Consider the following 12,985-nt stretch of genomic DNA (forward strand, 5'->3'; position numbering starts at 1 on the left):
CCCTGGGATCTCTCGATGCCTCTCCTCCACTGCCAACAGTGGGGTGAGCTCCTGAACAAAGCAAATATCCTCACCCTGGTGGAGGTAGTGTCTACATGCTGACAGACAACAGGAAATCAGTAAGTGAGATATCACAGTACAAGGTAAAAAGTGCTATGGGGTGGGGGGAGTAGGACGGAGTAGGAAGTTCAGTTTCTCAGTTGTGTCCGGCTCTTTGTGACCCCATGGACTGCAGCACGCCAGGCTTCCCTGTCCATCACCAACTCTCGAAGCTTGCTCAAACTCATGTCCGTCGGGTTGATGATGCCATTCAACCATCTCATCCTCTGTCATCCCCTTCTCCTCCTGCCTTCAATCTTTCCCAGCATCAGGGTCTTTTCCAATGAGTCAGTTCTTCGAATCAGATGGCCAACGTATTGGAGTTTCAGCTTCAGCATCAGTCCTTCCGGGGAATATTCAGGACTGATTTCCTTTACGACTGAACAGAGTAGGGGGCTGGGAAAAGGGAGTGGTCCATGTAGTCCTATGGGAAAGGTGGGATTTGAGCAGTTCTGAAGAAAGAAACGGGGACGCTGAGCAGACATCTGGTGGAAAGGCATTCCGGGCAGAGGGCACTGTACGGGCAAAGGCCCAGGGGCAGGACTGCATCAAGCTTATCGGAGCAACCGCGGCGAGGAGAAGGCCAGTGTTGGAGCAGAATGAGCGAGGGAGGAGGGGAGAGCAGGGAGGGGACCGGGCAGGTCATACAGGCCTTGTGAGCCTTGGGAAGACTTGGACTTTTACCCAAGGGAGGTGGGAGCCCTGAGGGCTGTGGGCCGAGAAAGGAAACCTGACTCAGGTGCTCACGGGCGCCCCCTGGTGGCTGTTGTGGGCAGCTGTGGGTGCACCAAGCAGGGGAAAGCTGGACTGGTTCAGGTGAGCCATGATGGGGGACCAGGTGGAGGCAAAAGAGAGGGAAGTGGGTTGACTCTGGATACGTTTTGAAGGTAGAGCTCCAGGGAGATTTCCGGAGGTACTAGATATGGATGGTGAGCCAAAGCGGGGAGTCAAGGACGACCCCAAAGATTTTGCATGCTTGGAAAGACGAATATACAGTGGGGGAGGGGTAAGAACATACTGGGCCCAAAGTTGAGGGTGAGGCTGGCATGAACCAGGGGTTGGTTGTCTTTTCACAGGGGGACCTGAACCTGGGGAGGGGGGCTAGGGGGTCCCCGAGATCACTTGCCAATGGAGCGTCTAGGAGGCAGAAATCCTCCTGGTGATTCCGGGACACGGAGAGTGCATGAGAGAGAGATTTAAGGGGGCTGAGCTTGCGGACCTAGCATTTCAGGAACCCTGCTGCAAAGGACCAGAGAAGCCTGCCAGAGCTGGAGTGGGACAGGGGTCCGGGGAGGGACATCTGCGGGCTTTCGGGCCATATTCCAGTAAGAAAGAGAGCAAGGGGGGAGGGGGTTCCAGAGAGTAAGACGAGGGCCATGTGTCTAGATTGGAGCGACCTTGGCGGCCCCAAGGGCAGGACCCTGGGGAGGGGAATTAACGGAGCCGGTGTTGCAATGCCGTGGGCGACCACCAGATGGCGGGGCTGCCGCCTTCTCGAGGGCGGGAAGTAGCAAAAAAAGCCTTGGGGAGTGTCTGTACTGCGTGTCACCGCAGCCCCACTGTCCTTCCGGGCTCTAGAGATGGCTGGAATCTGGGGTGCACTTTTCCTAAGAAGGGGATAAGAACTCTCACCAGTTTCCCAACGCTCCTTCCCCTCCGTTCCATTTGGTAGCCGGCATACAGCAGGCATACAATGCAGGAGCGGCCAGACGCCTGGGCGGTGGTGCGGGATACCCTCGGAAGGAACCTGTAGGGCAGTGTGGAGAAGTGCGGGCTCCCCGCGGCCGCGGCGCCAGAAAGGGGCGGGCAGCAGACGCCCCAGGACGCCGGGTAACGGAGCGGGAAGGCGAGCTGGGGGCTCAGATGCCCGAGGTGTGGGTGCCTCTGGTCTGCAGCGCGAGCTGAATAGGGCAGCCCCCTCCTCTGGCTTTAGGGCTAAGGGGCGTTGCCAAGACCGCCAGCAGGTCGCGGATTCACCAGCCCACTGGCTCAGTTCCCCAAGAGGAGGCTGAGGATCCCCACCGGCAAGGGGGACAGAGAGTCCCAGGAGGCCCACCACCTTGGACCGGCGAAGGGAAAAACAACACAGGCTCCGGAATCGGGTTTAAAAAAGACTTGTTTAATTAAATACCAGGATGAGGCCAGGCAGGACAGGGGGGAGGGAGTCACCCGAAAGCAAAGTCCCTTGGGGCCCTCCCCCTCCACCCACCTCTAGAGGCCACAGTTAAATGGCTGGAACCAGGTCCGGGTGACCACCGGTCCCTTCAGGCCCCCGGACACTGGGGAGGGGTGGGAGGGCGAGTTCTCAGCTCCCTGGGTCCTCAGACCACAGTCCACTTCCTGTGGACAAGCACCGGCCAGCGCTGGGACAATATGGGGAGGGGGCATCCAGACGGACACAAAGGGAAACAAAGTTAGGCCCGCCCCACCCCTCCCCCCTTCCCTCCCTACCCCGGGCTAAGGCATCTCACCCTGGCGCAGCCCTCCTCCCCTGGGACCCTAGGCGCTGCCCCTGGATCCTGCCAGGGCCGGTTCGGGTCCACACTAGTGCCATCCAAACGCCCCAGTCCCCTACTGGGAGACAGGAAGTTTCTGGAACAGGTTGGGAGGGTGCCACAGATCTGCACCCAAAGGCTATGGAATAGACCTTTTCACGGTAAGGGACAGGGAGCCTGGGTCCCTTCCCATTCCAAGGCCAGGGTCGTCAGTCTCCGTCCAAAATGAAATCCAACCTCAGCCACAGTGGGAGAACCCCAGGAGGGGATGTGGCATTTATCCCTCCCCTATCCTAAGTTCATGAAGATCCTCCCCCCACACCCACAACCCCTGAGGACAACAGACCACCCACAGGGGCCCAGATCAAGGAAAGGATTGGAGCCTGAAAAAATATTCTACCCGGTCCAAAAAAAATCGAGCTATACTTCCCGCCCCCGCGGGTGGAACCTCAACCGAGGGTCCAGGGGCCACCCTGCCACCACCACCAGGGGGGCAGGATGGAGCCAGGGCCCGGGGCCTCTTTGCCCCCATCCAGGTGCTGGGAAGGGGTCCATTTGGCCCAAAGGCTGTTCTGGTCCAAACAGGAGGGACTGATTGTCACATGATGCTGCTCAAGGCCAGTGTCGGGGACTCTTCCCCTTGCAGGAGGGAGGCCAGCAATGGCGCCAGCTTCTCCCAGTCTCTCACTCACACACTCGCACACCCACCCAGCGAGGGGCAGTGTAGCCCCCATTCCAGCAGACAGAGGACAATAAATAAGCCTGCATTTACTCATATCCCGTGATATCCACCCCCTCAAGTGAGTCTAACTGCTCTTTGGAAGAACCCCCATTTTTCTTCCTCCCTACCCCAAGTCTCAGAAGCAAATCAGGACCCCTTGTAGAGACCCTACCACTTCCCCACCCCCACCCCGCCGGGGAGGCTAGGGAACTGAGGGGCCCCTCCCTTGGGCAGTGGGCCAGAGCCTGTGGACACCTGAGATTGAGTACCCGAATGGGGCGGCCAGGCCGCACCGTTTCCCTGAATGTCTCCAATGGCTTTCGATGGGGTGAAGGGCTCCCGGGGCGGGGTATGGGGGGACAAGAGGCAGCCCACGCGGTAACCCCTAGTTCACCTATGGCTCTGCACTTCATCCCAACCTTGAGAGAGGGGCCTGGGGGCCAGGTCTGAACGCTGGTTAGGGGGTGCCTTTCCTGGGGCACCTCCCCCCAAGGCCCACATGCCACCCAAAACAAGGAGGTGGCAAGGGAGAAGGGATGCCTTCTGGCCCCCCACCTAGGGTCCCTGTTCAACAGCTGGGAACAGAGTTAACATCATGGCTATATACAGACACGGGGCCATGCTCCTCCCGGAGAGCAACCTCCAAGGCCCAGATGACCCCGGTCCAGTCTCAGGCCCCCTCCTGGTTTTCTCGAGGGGCCAGGGGCAACTCGGGGGGGCCTTCGGGGGGGCCCTCAAGGGGACACTGAAAAGGGCCGGTCTGGCAGTCAATCCAAGCCCCACCAGGGCCCGGGACAGCAGGCGGGTTGCTGGTGCTCCATGCCCAGGCCCAGCGGGGGTGCACTCAGGGCGGCTGGAACAGGGCTCTACAGGCCGACTGGGGCCGGGCTGGGCACTGGGCTGGGCGCGGGGCTGCCCGCCAGGCTGCAGGGCAGCGAGTCGCTGGGCGAGGTGCTGCGGGTGCCCTGGCGCCGGAGAAGTTCCGGGCGGAAGCCGGGGTGACGGCGCGCGTGCTTGGTCAGGTGGTCGCTGCGGGTGAAGCGCTTGGAGCAGAGCGGGCAGGGGAAGCGCTTCTCGCCGGTGTGCGTCCGGTGGTGGCGGGCCAGCTCGTCAGAGCGTGCGAACTTCTTGTCGCATCCCGGCCAGTCGCAAGCGAAGGGGCGCTCACCTGTGTGGAGGACAGACAGTGGTCAGTGTTGGGGGTGGGGGGCTGGGGGGGAAGAGGGCCGTTCCATCAGATCTCAAAAGGTGCTGGTCATTTGTCTCACCTCCTCTCCCCCGCAAAACTCGTTCGAGAGGCTGAATTCTGGGTGTGAATTTAAAACGTGTAAATGTATAAAGAAAATGACCCCAACTCATTTCCCGAACACTGTGAATATCCCCTCGTCTATTTCCTACGACTAATGGTAATTACTAGCTTTCACAGGTGGCGCCAGTGAAAGAATCCGCCTGCCAATGCAGAAGACAGTTCGATCCCTGGGTCGGGAAGATCCCCCTGGAAGACATGGCAACCCACTCCAGTATTCCTCCTGAAGAATCCCATGGTCAGAGGAGCCTGGTGGGCTACAGTCCATGGGGTCGCAAAGAGTTGACACGACTGAAGCGACTGAGCACAATGGTAATTAAAGACTGGGAGCAGCTGCCACGAGTTGAAAGGAAAACCTACAGAGACCCGCTTCTCCCAGGCCTGTCCGCCTACCCCTACCCCTAAGACGGCGTCACCTTGGTGACGTGTCTCCCAATGTACTTGCCACACACGTGCCCGCTCCGATCTTAAGGCAGCAGTTCCTGCTGTCTCCGCCCCCGCGAAACTCCCTTCCACCTTTCCTGTGGGGTATTCCGAGGGCTCCCAGATGCTGGCGATCCCAGCTAAGCCCCTTCCTCTGGGAAATGACCACCAGGGGCGCAGGTGCTGGGCATCATCTGGGCGGTTTCCCATGCCTGACGCCACCACTGACCCTTGTGGCCCTCTACGAGCAGAGGAACATGTGAAGGGACACCCCCAACCCCGGGCCGCGCTAGCAGGTGGGAAGGGTCAGAAGGCGCGGCGGGGATTGCCCCTGGGTTCTGGCGCGGGAAGGGGCGGAGCCCGAGGCAGCCCAGGACTTGTCCCGCCCCCGCAGAGCAGTAGACTAGGGGAGGGGCGGGCCGCCACCGGCAACTTCCTCCGCAGACCCCTCCCACCGCCTGGCCGGCCTCGCCCATCCTGCCCCGGCGGCCGCCGCCATCCCCGCCCGCCGGTCCCCACCCGCCCATCCCATGGGGGTCTCCGCCCTACCACAGTGCCGCCCGATCCCCTCTCCTCAACCGTGTATCGTCAGCGTGTCCCCAGCCGACTCGGGGGGACCTCCGCCACGCCCGTCCTAGGGGCGGTGAGCTCCCCAGAGTTTGCACCCTCCGGGACCCAGGGCGGGGTACCTGGGATCCTGGAACCCCCGAGACGTTGTGTGCCCAATGCGCAGGGGTTTTGCGGGGTGTGTTGGAGGAAACAGATGCGGACATGTGGGCAGGGTCTCCCCTCGCGGCATAGACTGGAACCCAGAAGAGGAAGGGGGGACGCCAGCTGGGGGACAAGACAGGGGAAGCCACAGTGGGGGTTAGAGTAGGTAACACACTGGAAGGCCCAACCGGGCCCTGGGGACTTTGGTGACCCAGGCTGACCCTGCCTCAGAGAACACGCCCACCGCTGGGAGGAGGTAGCGAGGGAGACAGACTTGAAGAGTGTCCTCTGCCAGGGGTCAGAGAAGCGCCCTGCTGGGGGAATACAGAGATGACCAGGAGCCAGCGGCAGGGGCCATGGGACAGAGCCGCAGCCATGGGGGAGTGGGGGAGGGCTGGAATCTCAGGGTGACCCAGTGACATCTCCGCCCTGGAAGCAAGGCCTGCCTAGGGAGAAAGGCTAGGAGGGAGGAACCGCAGAAGGGCACCAGTAGACTTCAGAGAGGCTCCTATCACCCGCGGCCCTGGAGGCCCAGTAAATCCTCCCCTCCCCATCCTTCCTCCTGGCCAGACTCGGGACACCCCCAGCACGGCACGAAAGGGTTCCAGTAGAAACCCCTCCCCCAGAAGATTTCTTGAGGGATACCTGTCGGTTATGCTTGCAGCAGGGGGCGGGCAGGCCCCAGGAGGCTGCGAACCCAGAAGTGCTGGTGCCACCTCCCTGGGGGAGGGGAGTTACGGGCCACAACCGTGCTGGAGGGAGAGCAACTGTCCCCAAGACCACAGGTGGCCCCAAATCCCCGAGGCTGTCCCCCACCACCATTCGGCTCCCCTGGAACAATCCAGAAGGCAAAGTCTGCAGCAGCTGGGGGGAGGGTTCGGGGCGGGGACCTCTTCAACGGAATCACGGGGCTCAAAACAGCGCGGGAAAGGACCCCCCCACCCTACTTGGAACCCACAGGTCCCGAGGGCCGAAGTCTGGGGGAGGGGCAGTCTGGCGATGGGGGCGGGGCTGCTGGCTTCCAGGCAGACAGTGGCGGGAGGTGGGGAGGGACGCCCCTCCGTGGGGCATGCGGCCCTGTCGCCATCTTGCAAGGCGCAGGCGGGGAGGAGCGGAGGGGTTGGGGGGGCAGGTGGTGCCGGTGGCGAGGGAGGGCCCTCCCGCCCCGGTTGGCTCACTTCCCCATTTAGGGCAACGGGTCTGGTCCGACCTCCCACCCTCTCCTCCCTCCCTCCCTCCGCCCCGCAGCTCTCCTTCACCACCACCCGCAGGTTGCAAGAGCGGTGCCGGGGCCCGTAGGGGCTGAACGCACGCAGCCGCCGGGAACACAGCTGCCGCACGTAGCTCGGCGGCGGCAAGGACAGCCGCAGGCCCAGCCGGCTCTGCTCACGTGGTCACACTCCCGCCGGGGCCTGGGGTCGCCCTGCCGGCTGGACTGCTGCCAGCCCCGCCCCACGCCGCGTTGCCCGGGAGTGCGGCGCACGTGCACACGTGGGTGGCCGTCCCGGAGCGCAGGCTTCCCGCCCCCACAACGTTAGGCGAATGCCTGCAGGATGCCATGTCCTGCCACCCTCTCAGTCCACTGGCTGGGGAGGAAAGGGAGGTGGGGGGTGGGCGTGTTGTAATATTCGGAGGCTCAGAGCCTGGCTGCACCTGGCCCGACGCCTGTCTCCAGAGTCTACCTGGGCGCTGGAGAAGGATGCGGCGGGCGGGGCTGCGGTGGACTTGACCCTCTGACTTGGGCTGGGCTTTGGGGTGAACTCAGGACAGCCAGAAAATGAAGGCCAGGAGGTCCGGGCGACCGTGCGCCAGGCCTGGCTCAGCCTGCTCCGCCTTTGAAGAGGGCGTGGGGTGGGTCTGGGAAGCCAGTGCCCCACCTCCCCGGGCTGTAGGCCAAGGGTCCGACAGCTAACCTTTTCCGTGACCTCCGGAGGTCATCTCTAATCTAAGAAGGGAAAGGTGCAGCCCATAGCCAACCCTTACACAAATGCCCACCTGCCAGGTGGACTGCTCTGGGGGCGGGGCTCAGATAAGGCAACATCCCAGGACAGCTGGAGAAGGCTGGGGCTGCAGCAGGTAGCAGGGTGGGTAGCCAGAAGCCAGGAAGCTTTCCAAAGGAGATGGGGCTGAACAGGCCACAAAGAACCCAAAGGGCAGCACAGAGATGCAGCCAAAATAATGGAAAATTGATGGTGAAGTCTGGAGAGCCTGGCCCAGGGCCCCTGTGTGCTGGCCATCCTGAAGGCTTTACAAGGACCAGCAGGCGTGAGGATCCACTCTGTGATCTTAAGTACCCCCCAGATGTTAGCCCCCTTCCTCCAAACCGAAGACTTCCCATCTCCCTCCTTCCCAGTCCCCACTCCTACAGGTTTTCCATTTCAATTGCTCTGCCTGTTGCACCAAAAGCTTATTAGGCAGAGATCTCCCAGGTTCTCACCTTCCCAGGTGGTACCTGGCAACAGATCCCATCAGAGCCCCCTTCAAAGAGAACCAAACCTCCTTGTCTCCAGGCCCTAGCTCTGGCTTGGACTGGTGCGGCCGTCGCTGGTGCCAGAGCCGCCAGCTCAGTGCTCTGATCTTGGGCTCAGGGTCCAGGCTGAAGTCTTTACCAGAGCCTGGATGCTTCTCACACCCCTGATTCCTGCTGCCTGGAACCTCTGCCCCTTCCTCCATCCCATGTCTGCTCTACCCTTCAGAGCACACTCTCCTGGCATACCCCATCCACTGTCTCTGTTCTCAGCTTTCCTATGCTGGAACTCAGTCTCTGCTGGATGTGATCTCTGCCCCCAGGCAACCCTAAAGCTGAGGGCGCAAGCCTGGCCCCCTGAGGGTGCATGATACACATGTGCAGAGTCTACAGGGCCCGAGTAGACAGAACGATGCTGGAGTGGGTGGCTCCAGCGGCAGCTAACCAGCTGCCAAGCGTGCTGGAGCATCATCTGGTTTACCCCCCAACCCCCAGGTAGGAGCCACCCCACCCCCCAAAGCCCTGTTTAGTTAAAAGGCGGACCCCTGCTGCTTCACACCCTGCCTCCCTCCCTGGGAACCCAGGCCTAGCCCTGGCTTTACCACATCCCCCACCCAGACTGGCATCTTCAGCTTGGGGGCTGGTGGCCCTCTCAGTGCCTAGGGCTGAAGGGTCACGGCCTCCTCAGGCCCCCAGAGCATGTGTGTTCCAGAGCCCTGCTGTTCTGGAAATAGGACTGGGCGAGGGTGGCTCCCTCCCTCTCCAGGAGGCTGGCTCCTCAGGCTGGTATCATGTGCCCACTCCCGGGCCATCTGGGCCACCTTTATCAGGGAGCCTGGGTGGGGGGTGGTTATCACCCCCACAATGTTGGGGCACCCTCTCAACCCCCCAAAAATGCTGGGGCATCCTTCCCCAGCCCCCAGCTGGGGGTACAGGAACTGCGGGGCCAGTCCCAGCTGCTCACTGCACTACTGCAACAGGAGGGGGCTAGATGGGGAGGCTGTCCTGGGAACTCGCACCCCTCCACACCACCTCAGCACTGCCACACTCTGGCCCCCCAGATAAGCCAGTAGTCTGAGCCCCACCTGGCCCTAGAGGCACTCATGGCTCTGCAAGGGGTAGAGGTGAGATCTGCCTCCATACATAGCCCCCATGCCTGCTGCTGCCTCAGTTTCCCCATCTGCCTCCCCTCCTGGGGGCCTGTTCAGCAAAAAATACCCCCACCTGCACCACCCCCCTGGGTCAGCACACAGGGGTTCCCCTAGCCACCTCTTGTCCCCAGTGTCATGGGGCTTCTCTCTGCCTCCCACACCACAGCCCCCCTCCTCAACCCTTCTCCTGGACCCTAATCCCGTCCTCATAAACGGATTTTCCTCTGCAAAGCCGGCCTGCTTCCCCGCCCACCCCCACCCTGCCCTGGGGATTAACCAGACTGCTCACCTGCTCGGCCCCCTCCCCACCTTTCACCAGAGCCTCTAGTCTCCCAGTCCATCCCCCAGGGCCCCTGCCCCCATCCCCTGCAGCCTCGGTGCTGCCCTACTCCTGAGACACGCCCTTCCAGGCTGCAGTCAACCCACAGCATCCTGCTTCCTCCAGGAAGGCTTCTCCTCCATCACCACTGCTGTCACCGCCCCCCCCCCCCACAACGTTCCAGGGGTCCTGGGGGACAGGGATCGGGTCATCCCCACAGTGCCCCTCTCACACACAATGAAGGCTGAGCTACTGTTTCTCTGGCGTAACCAGACAGGGGTCTCAACAGGAGAGATCCCGCAAGCCCCAGGGGACACTGTGTGCTGTCTGAGGACATCTGTTATTGTCACAACTGAAGGTGCCCCAGGTGGGGGCCAGAGAGGCTGCTCAACACCCTACAGTGGCCAGGATGCCGAACAGAGAATGACCCGGTCTAGGAATGAACAGTGCCAAAGACTAACAGGCTCCCCCACTTCAGATCTGAGCTCCTTGTGGGGAGGGGCCTGAGCCCCCCAGGAGGTGCTGGGCATTGGGGGCTCTGGGGCAGGAAAACTGGGAGATGAGGGAGGTGGGGAGAGCAAGGAGTAGACTGCCAGCCCGCCTCCGCCCCCGCCCCACCTCCCTCCCTCTCCATCTCGGTATCCACGGCAACCGCGTCAACATCTCCTGCAGCTTCCAAGTCTTTCCCTGCCCCACGCGGAAGCAGGGGAGCTCACTGTACGCCAGGGACTGCAGGCCAGACCCAGGGGACTGGAGGCCAGCTATCCCAGCTCCCAGCTGCTCCCCTGCAGCTGTGTGGCTCCGAGGAAGACCCCATCACCCCTGCACATCTCCCCACCCCAACCCTCTGTGCCAAATGGAGCAGAGACGATGACAGCTCCTGCTGGGCCTGCTTGCTCATCTGTAAAATGGGGCCAGGCCAGGAAAGGAGTTCTCTCTACAGAGAGAAGAGCTGCTGTCAGGCAGTGATGGGTGGGACAGGACCCCCTCCCAAAGACCCTTGAGGCACACTGGCTCCTGCAGTAGACAGCCAGCATCTAATTAAGGCTGCTCATCAGATCTGTCCCCAGGCTTGCCCCTGGCAGTGGGCAACACCACTCTATCGTACAGACCTAAGACATGACTTCGCCACCCCTGAGGGCTGGAAAAGCCCAAAAGCCTTGATACAGAGGCTTTTGATAAGGTAGAGTCTGGTGGTCCTGAGTGCCAGAAAGATGCCGCATTAACCATCATTAAGCATGAAGGTACCCCAAAGCATCCAAAACTGGAACCAAAGGAGCCTGGGTACAGGACTTTGATTCTCAGTACCCAGGTGCCCCCCAGTGCCCAGCATAGTTATTATCAAGGGAGCAAGGAATGGAGAAATGGCTCCCTGCCCTCCCCCACCCATCAGTGGAACATCCAGAGTTGGTCTCCGTTTCTCTTTAAAGCCGGGAATGGCAACACGGACAGACACACAGGCACTGGACAAGGAGTCCTTTCTCCTCCACGGGAGTAGGGGGCAGTCAACACTGCCTAGGGACTCACGGAGATCCTTAAAACCCCAGCAAACCCTGGGGAAGTGTCCCTGGGGAGCTACAGTGGGAGGTGGCCTGCCCCCGCCCCCCTCCTTCACCAGACCTAGAGAGCAGGACAGAGTGCGGGGGAAAAAACCAAGGCACCATGGGGTCTGAGCCGCTTTCAGGGGTCACACCATCCGTGTCTGCCACAATTCCAGGGGCAGTCCCACCTCGGCCCTCCACGTGCCCCTACAACGGGAGCATGTCCACCGAGCCATGTTCATGTGCCCTGGGGTGACCCACGTAAGGACCCAGAGGAGAAGGCGGTCAGAGGGCTCTTTATACAGACAAAAAACCCATCGAGAAGAGGAGGTCTTGTGCTAGAAAGCGGCAGAACCACCGAGTCCAAGCCCACGCCCACCCAGCTTCCCTGCCCTTCCCAACCGAAGGATCACCTCCAATGCTCAAACTCAGGCCGGTGACCACCATCCCCTGGCCTCCAGCCCAAGAAAAAATTCTCAGGGTTGAACATGAAACTTCATAGGGAGAACTGGAAGGAACCGCAAGAGGAAAAAGAGGGGGGTGCCCGAGAGAAAGGGTGGCCAGAGCCCCCTGCCGCCGGGCTGGGCTGTGAGACGTGACAGTATCGCCGAGCCCTCCCCCGCCACCAAGCCTCGGCTCCCGGAGCAGGTGGGAGGGATCCAGTACGCTGGGAAACAGGGGGATAACGTGACGCCCTCAGGGATCCCCCTCCTCCCGAGGCTCAAGCCCTAACCCACACTCCCAGCCCCCCTTCCACTTTATTAAAACACAGCCAAGGACAGAGAAAACGTGCCGGGCATCCCCCAACCTCGCCGAGCACCAAGCGCTCGGCCGCTCTCCGGGGTGAATCCTCGGGGCCACCTCGGAGGCAGCGCCACGGTGCCTGCTGCCTTTCTACAGATAAGGAAACCAAGGCAGGGGAGGGGACGAGAACCTCAGAACTGAGCTCTTCGACCACGTTGCCCACCGCCCCGATCTGAAACCAACGGAAAACAAAAGAGAAACCAGGCCAAGGGCGAAGGGGACTACCCGGGAGCCCCGATCCCGCCCGCGGACCCCGCAGCAACCGGCACCCGGCAAGCTCCTGCGCCCGCCATCCGCTCGCCACCCGACCGCGTGGCCGCCACGCCCCCCGCGCGCGCCCCACCCACCGAGGCCCCGCCCTCCCGGCCGGCGCGGCGGCTGCCCGGGCGCGCCCCCCTCCCCGCCCCCGACGCGCCACGCAGTTTCGGGGTCCCGGCGGGGGAGGGGGCGCGGGATACCGCCCCCGCGCGGGTCCGGCTCGCGATCGGGCTCACCTGTGTGCGTCCGCAGGTGCGACTTGAGGTGGGAGGACTTGTAGTACGCCTTAGCGCAGCCCGGGAAGGGACAGCGGTGGCTCTTGGCGGCGGCGGGCGCGGCGCCGGGGGCGCGGCCAGAGGACGGGGACGAGGCGGCCGAAGAAGAGGAGGCGGGCGAGGCGCCCCCCGGAGCGACACTGGGCCCACCGCGCAGGTCGGCCAGGATGCTGGCGGCCAGCAGGTGGGGTGCGGCGGCGGCGGCGCCGGGGCCTGGGCCTAGGACAGGGGCCGGAGGCGGCGGCCCAGTGGGTCCGGGCGGGGCGGCCTCGCGGCGCGGCGCGCGCACATCCAGGCCGGTGGCTGGGCCCGCGCCCTCGGGGCCCGGCCGCCCGCGGTGCACCACGGCACCCGAGGAGATGGCCATGAGCACGTCGGCGGCGAAGTAATCCACGCACGCCACGGCTGCCGACAT

At 62.6% G+C, this 12,985-nt stretch overlaps 1 protein-coding gene across 1 annotated transcript; it reads right to left on the minus strand.

The window, feature by feature from the left end:
• Window positions 1–2,612: 2,612 nt before the first annotated feature.
• On the minus strand, window positions 2,613–12,985 carry KLF16 (KLF transcription factor 16). Its single transcript, XM_068980892.1, has 2 exons — window positions 12,532–12,985; window positions 2,613–4,483 (listed from the first exon to the last, which is right to left on the minus strand). Exons 1-2 carry the CDS (start codon window positions 12,983–12,985, stop codon window positions 4,182–4,184), a joined length of 756 nt encoding a protein of 251 aa, XP_068836993.1. The 3' UTR covers window positions 2,613–4,181.

This window comes from Capricornis sumatraensis, chromosome 9 (assembly GCF_032405125.1).
Source record: "Capricornis sumatraensis isolate serow.1 chromosome 9, serow.2, whole genome shotgun sequence".
NCBI classification, from domain to species: Eukaryota; Metazoa; Chordata; class Mammalia; order Artiodactyla; family Bovidae; genus Capricornis; species Capricornis sumatraensis.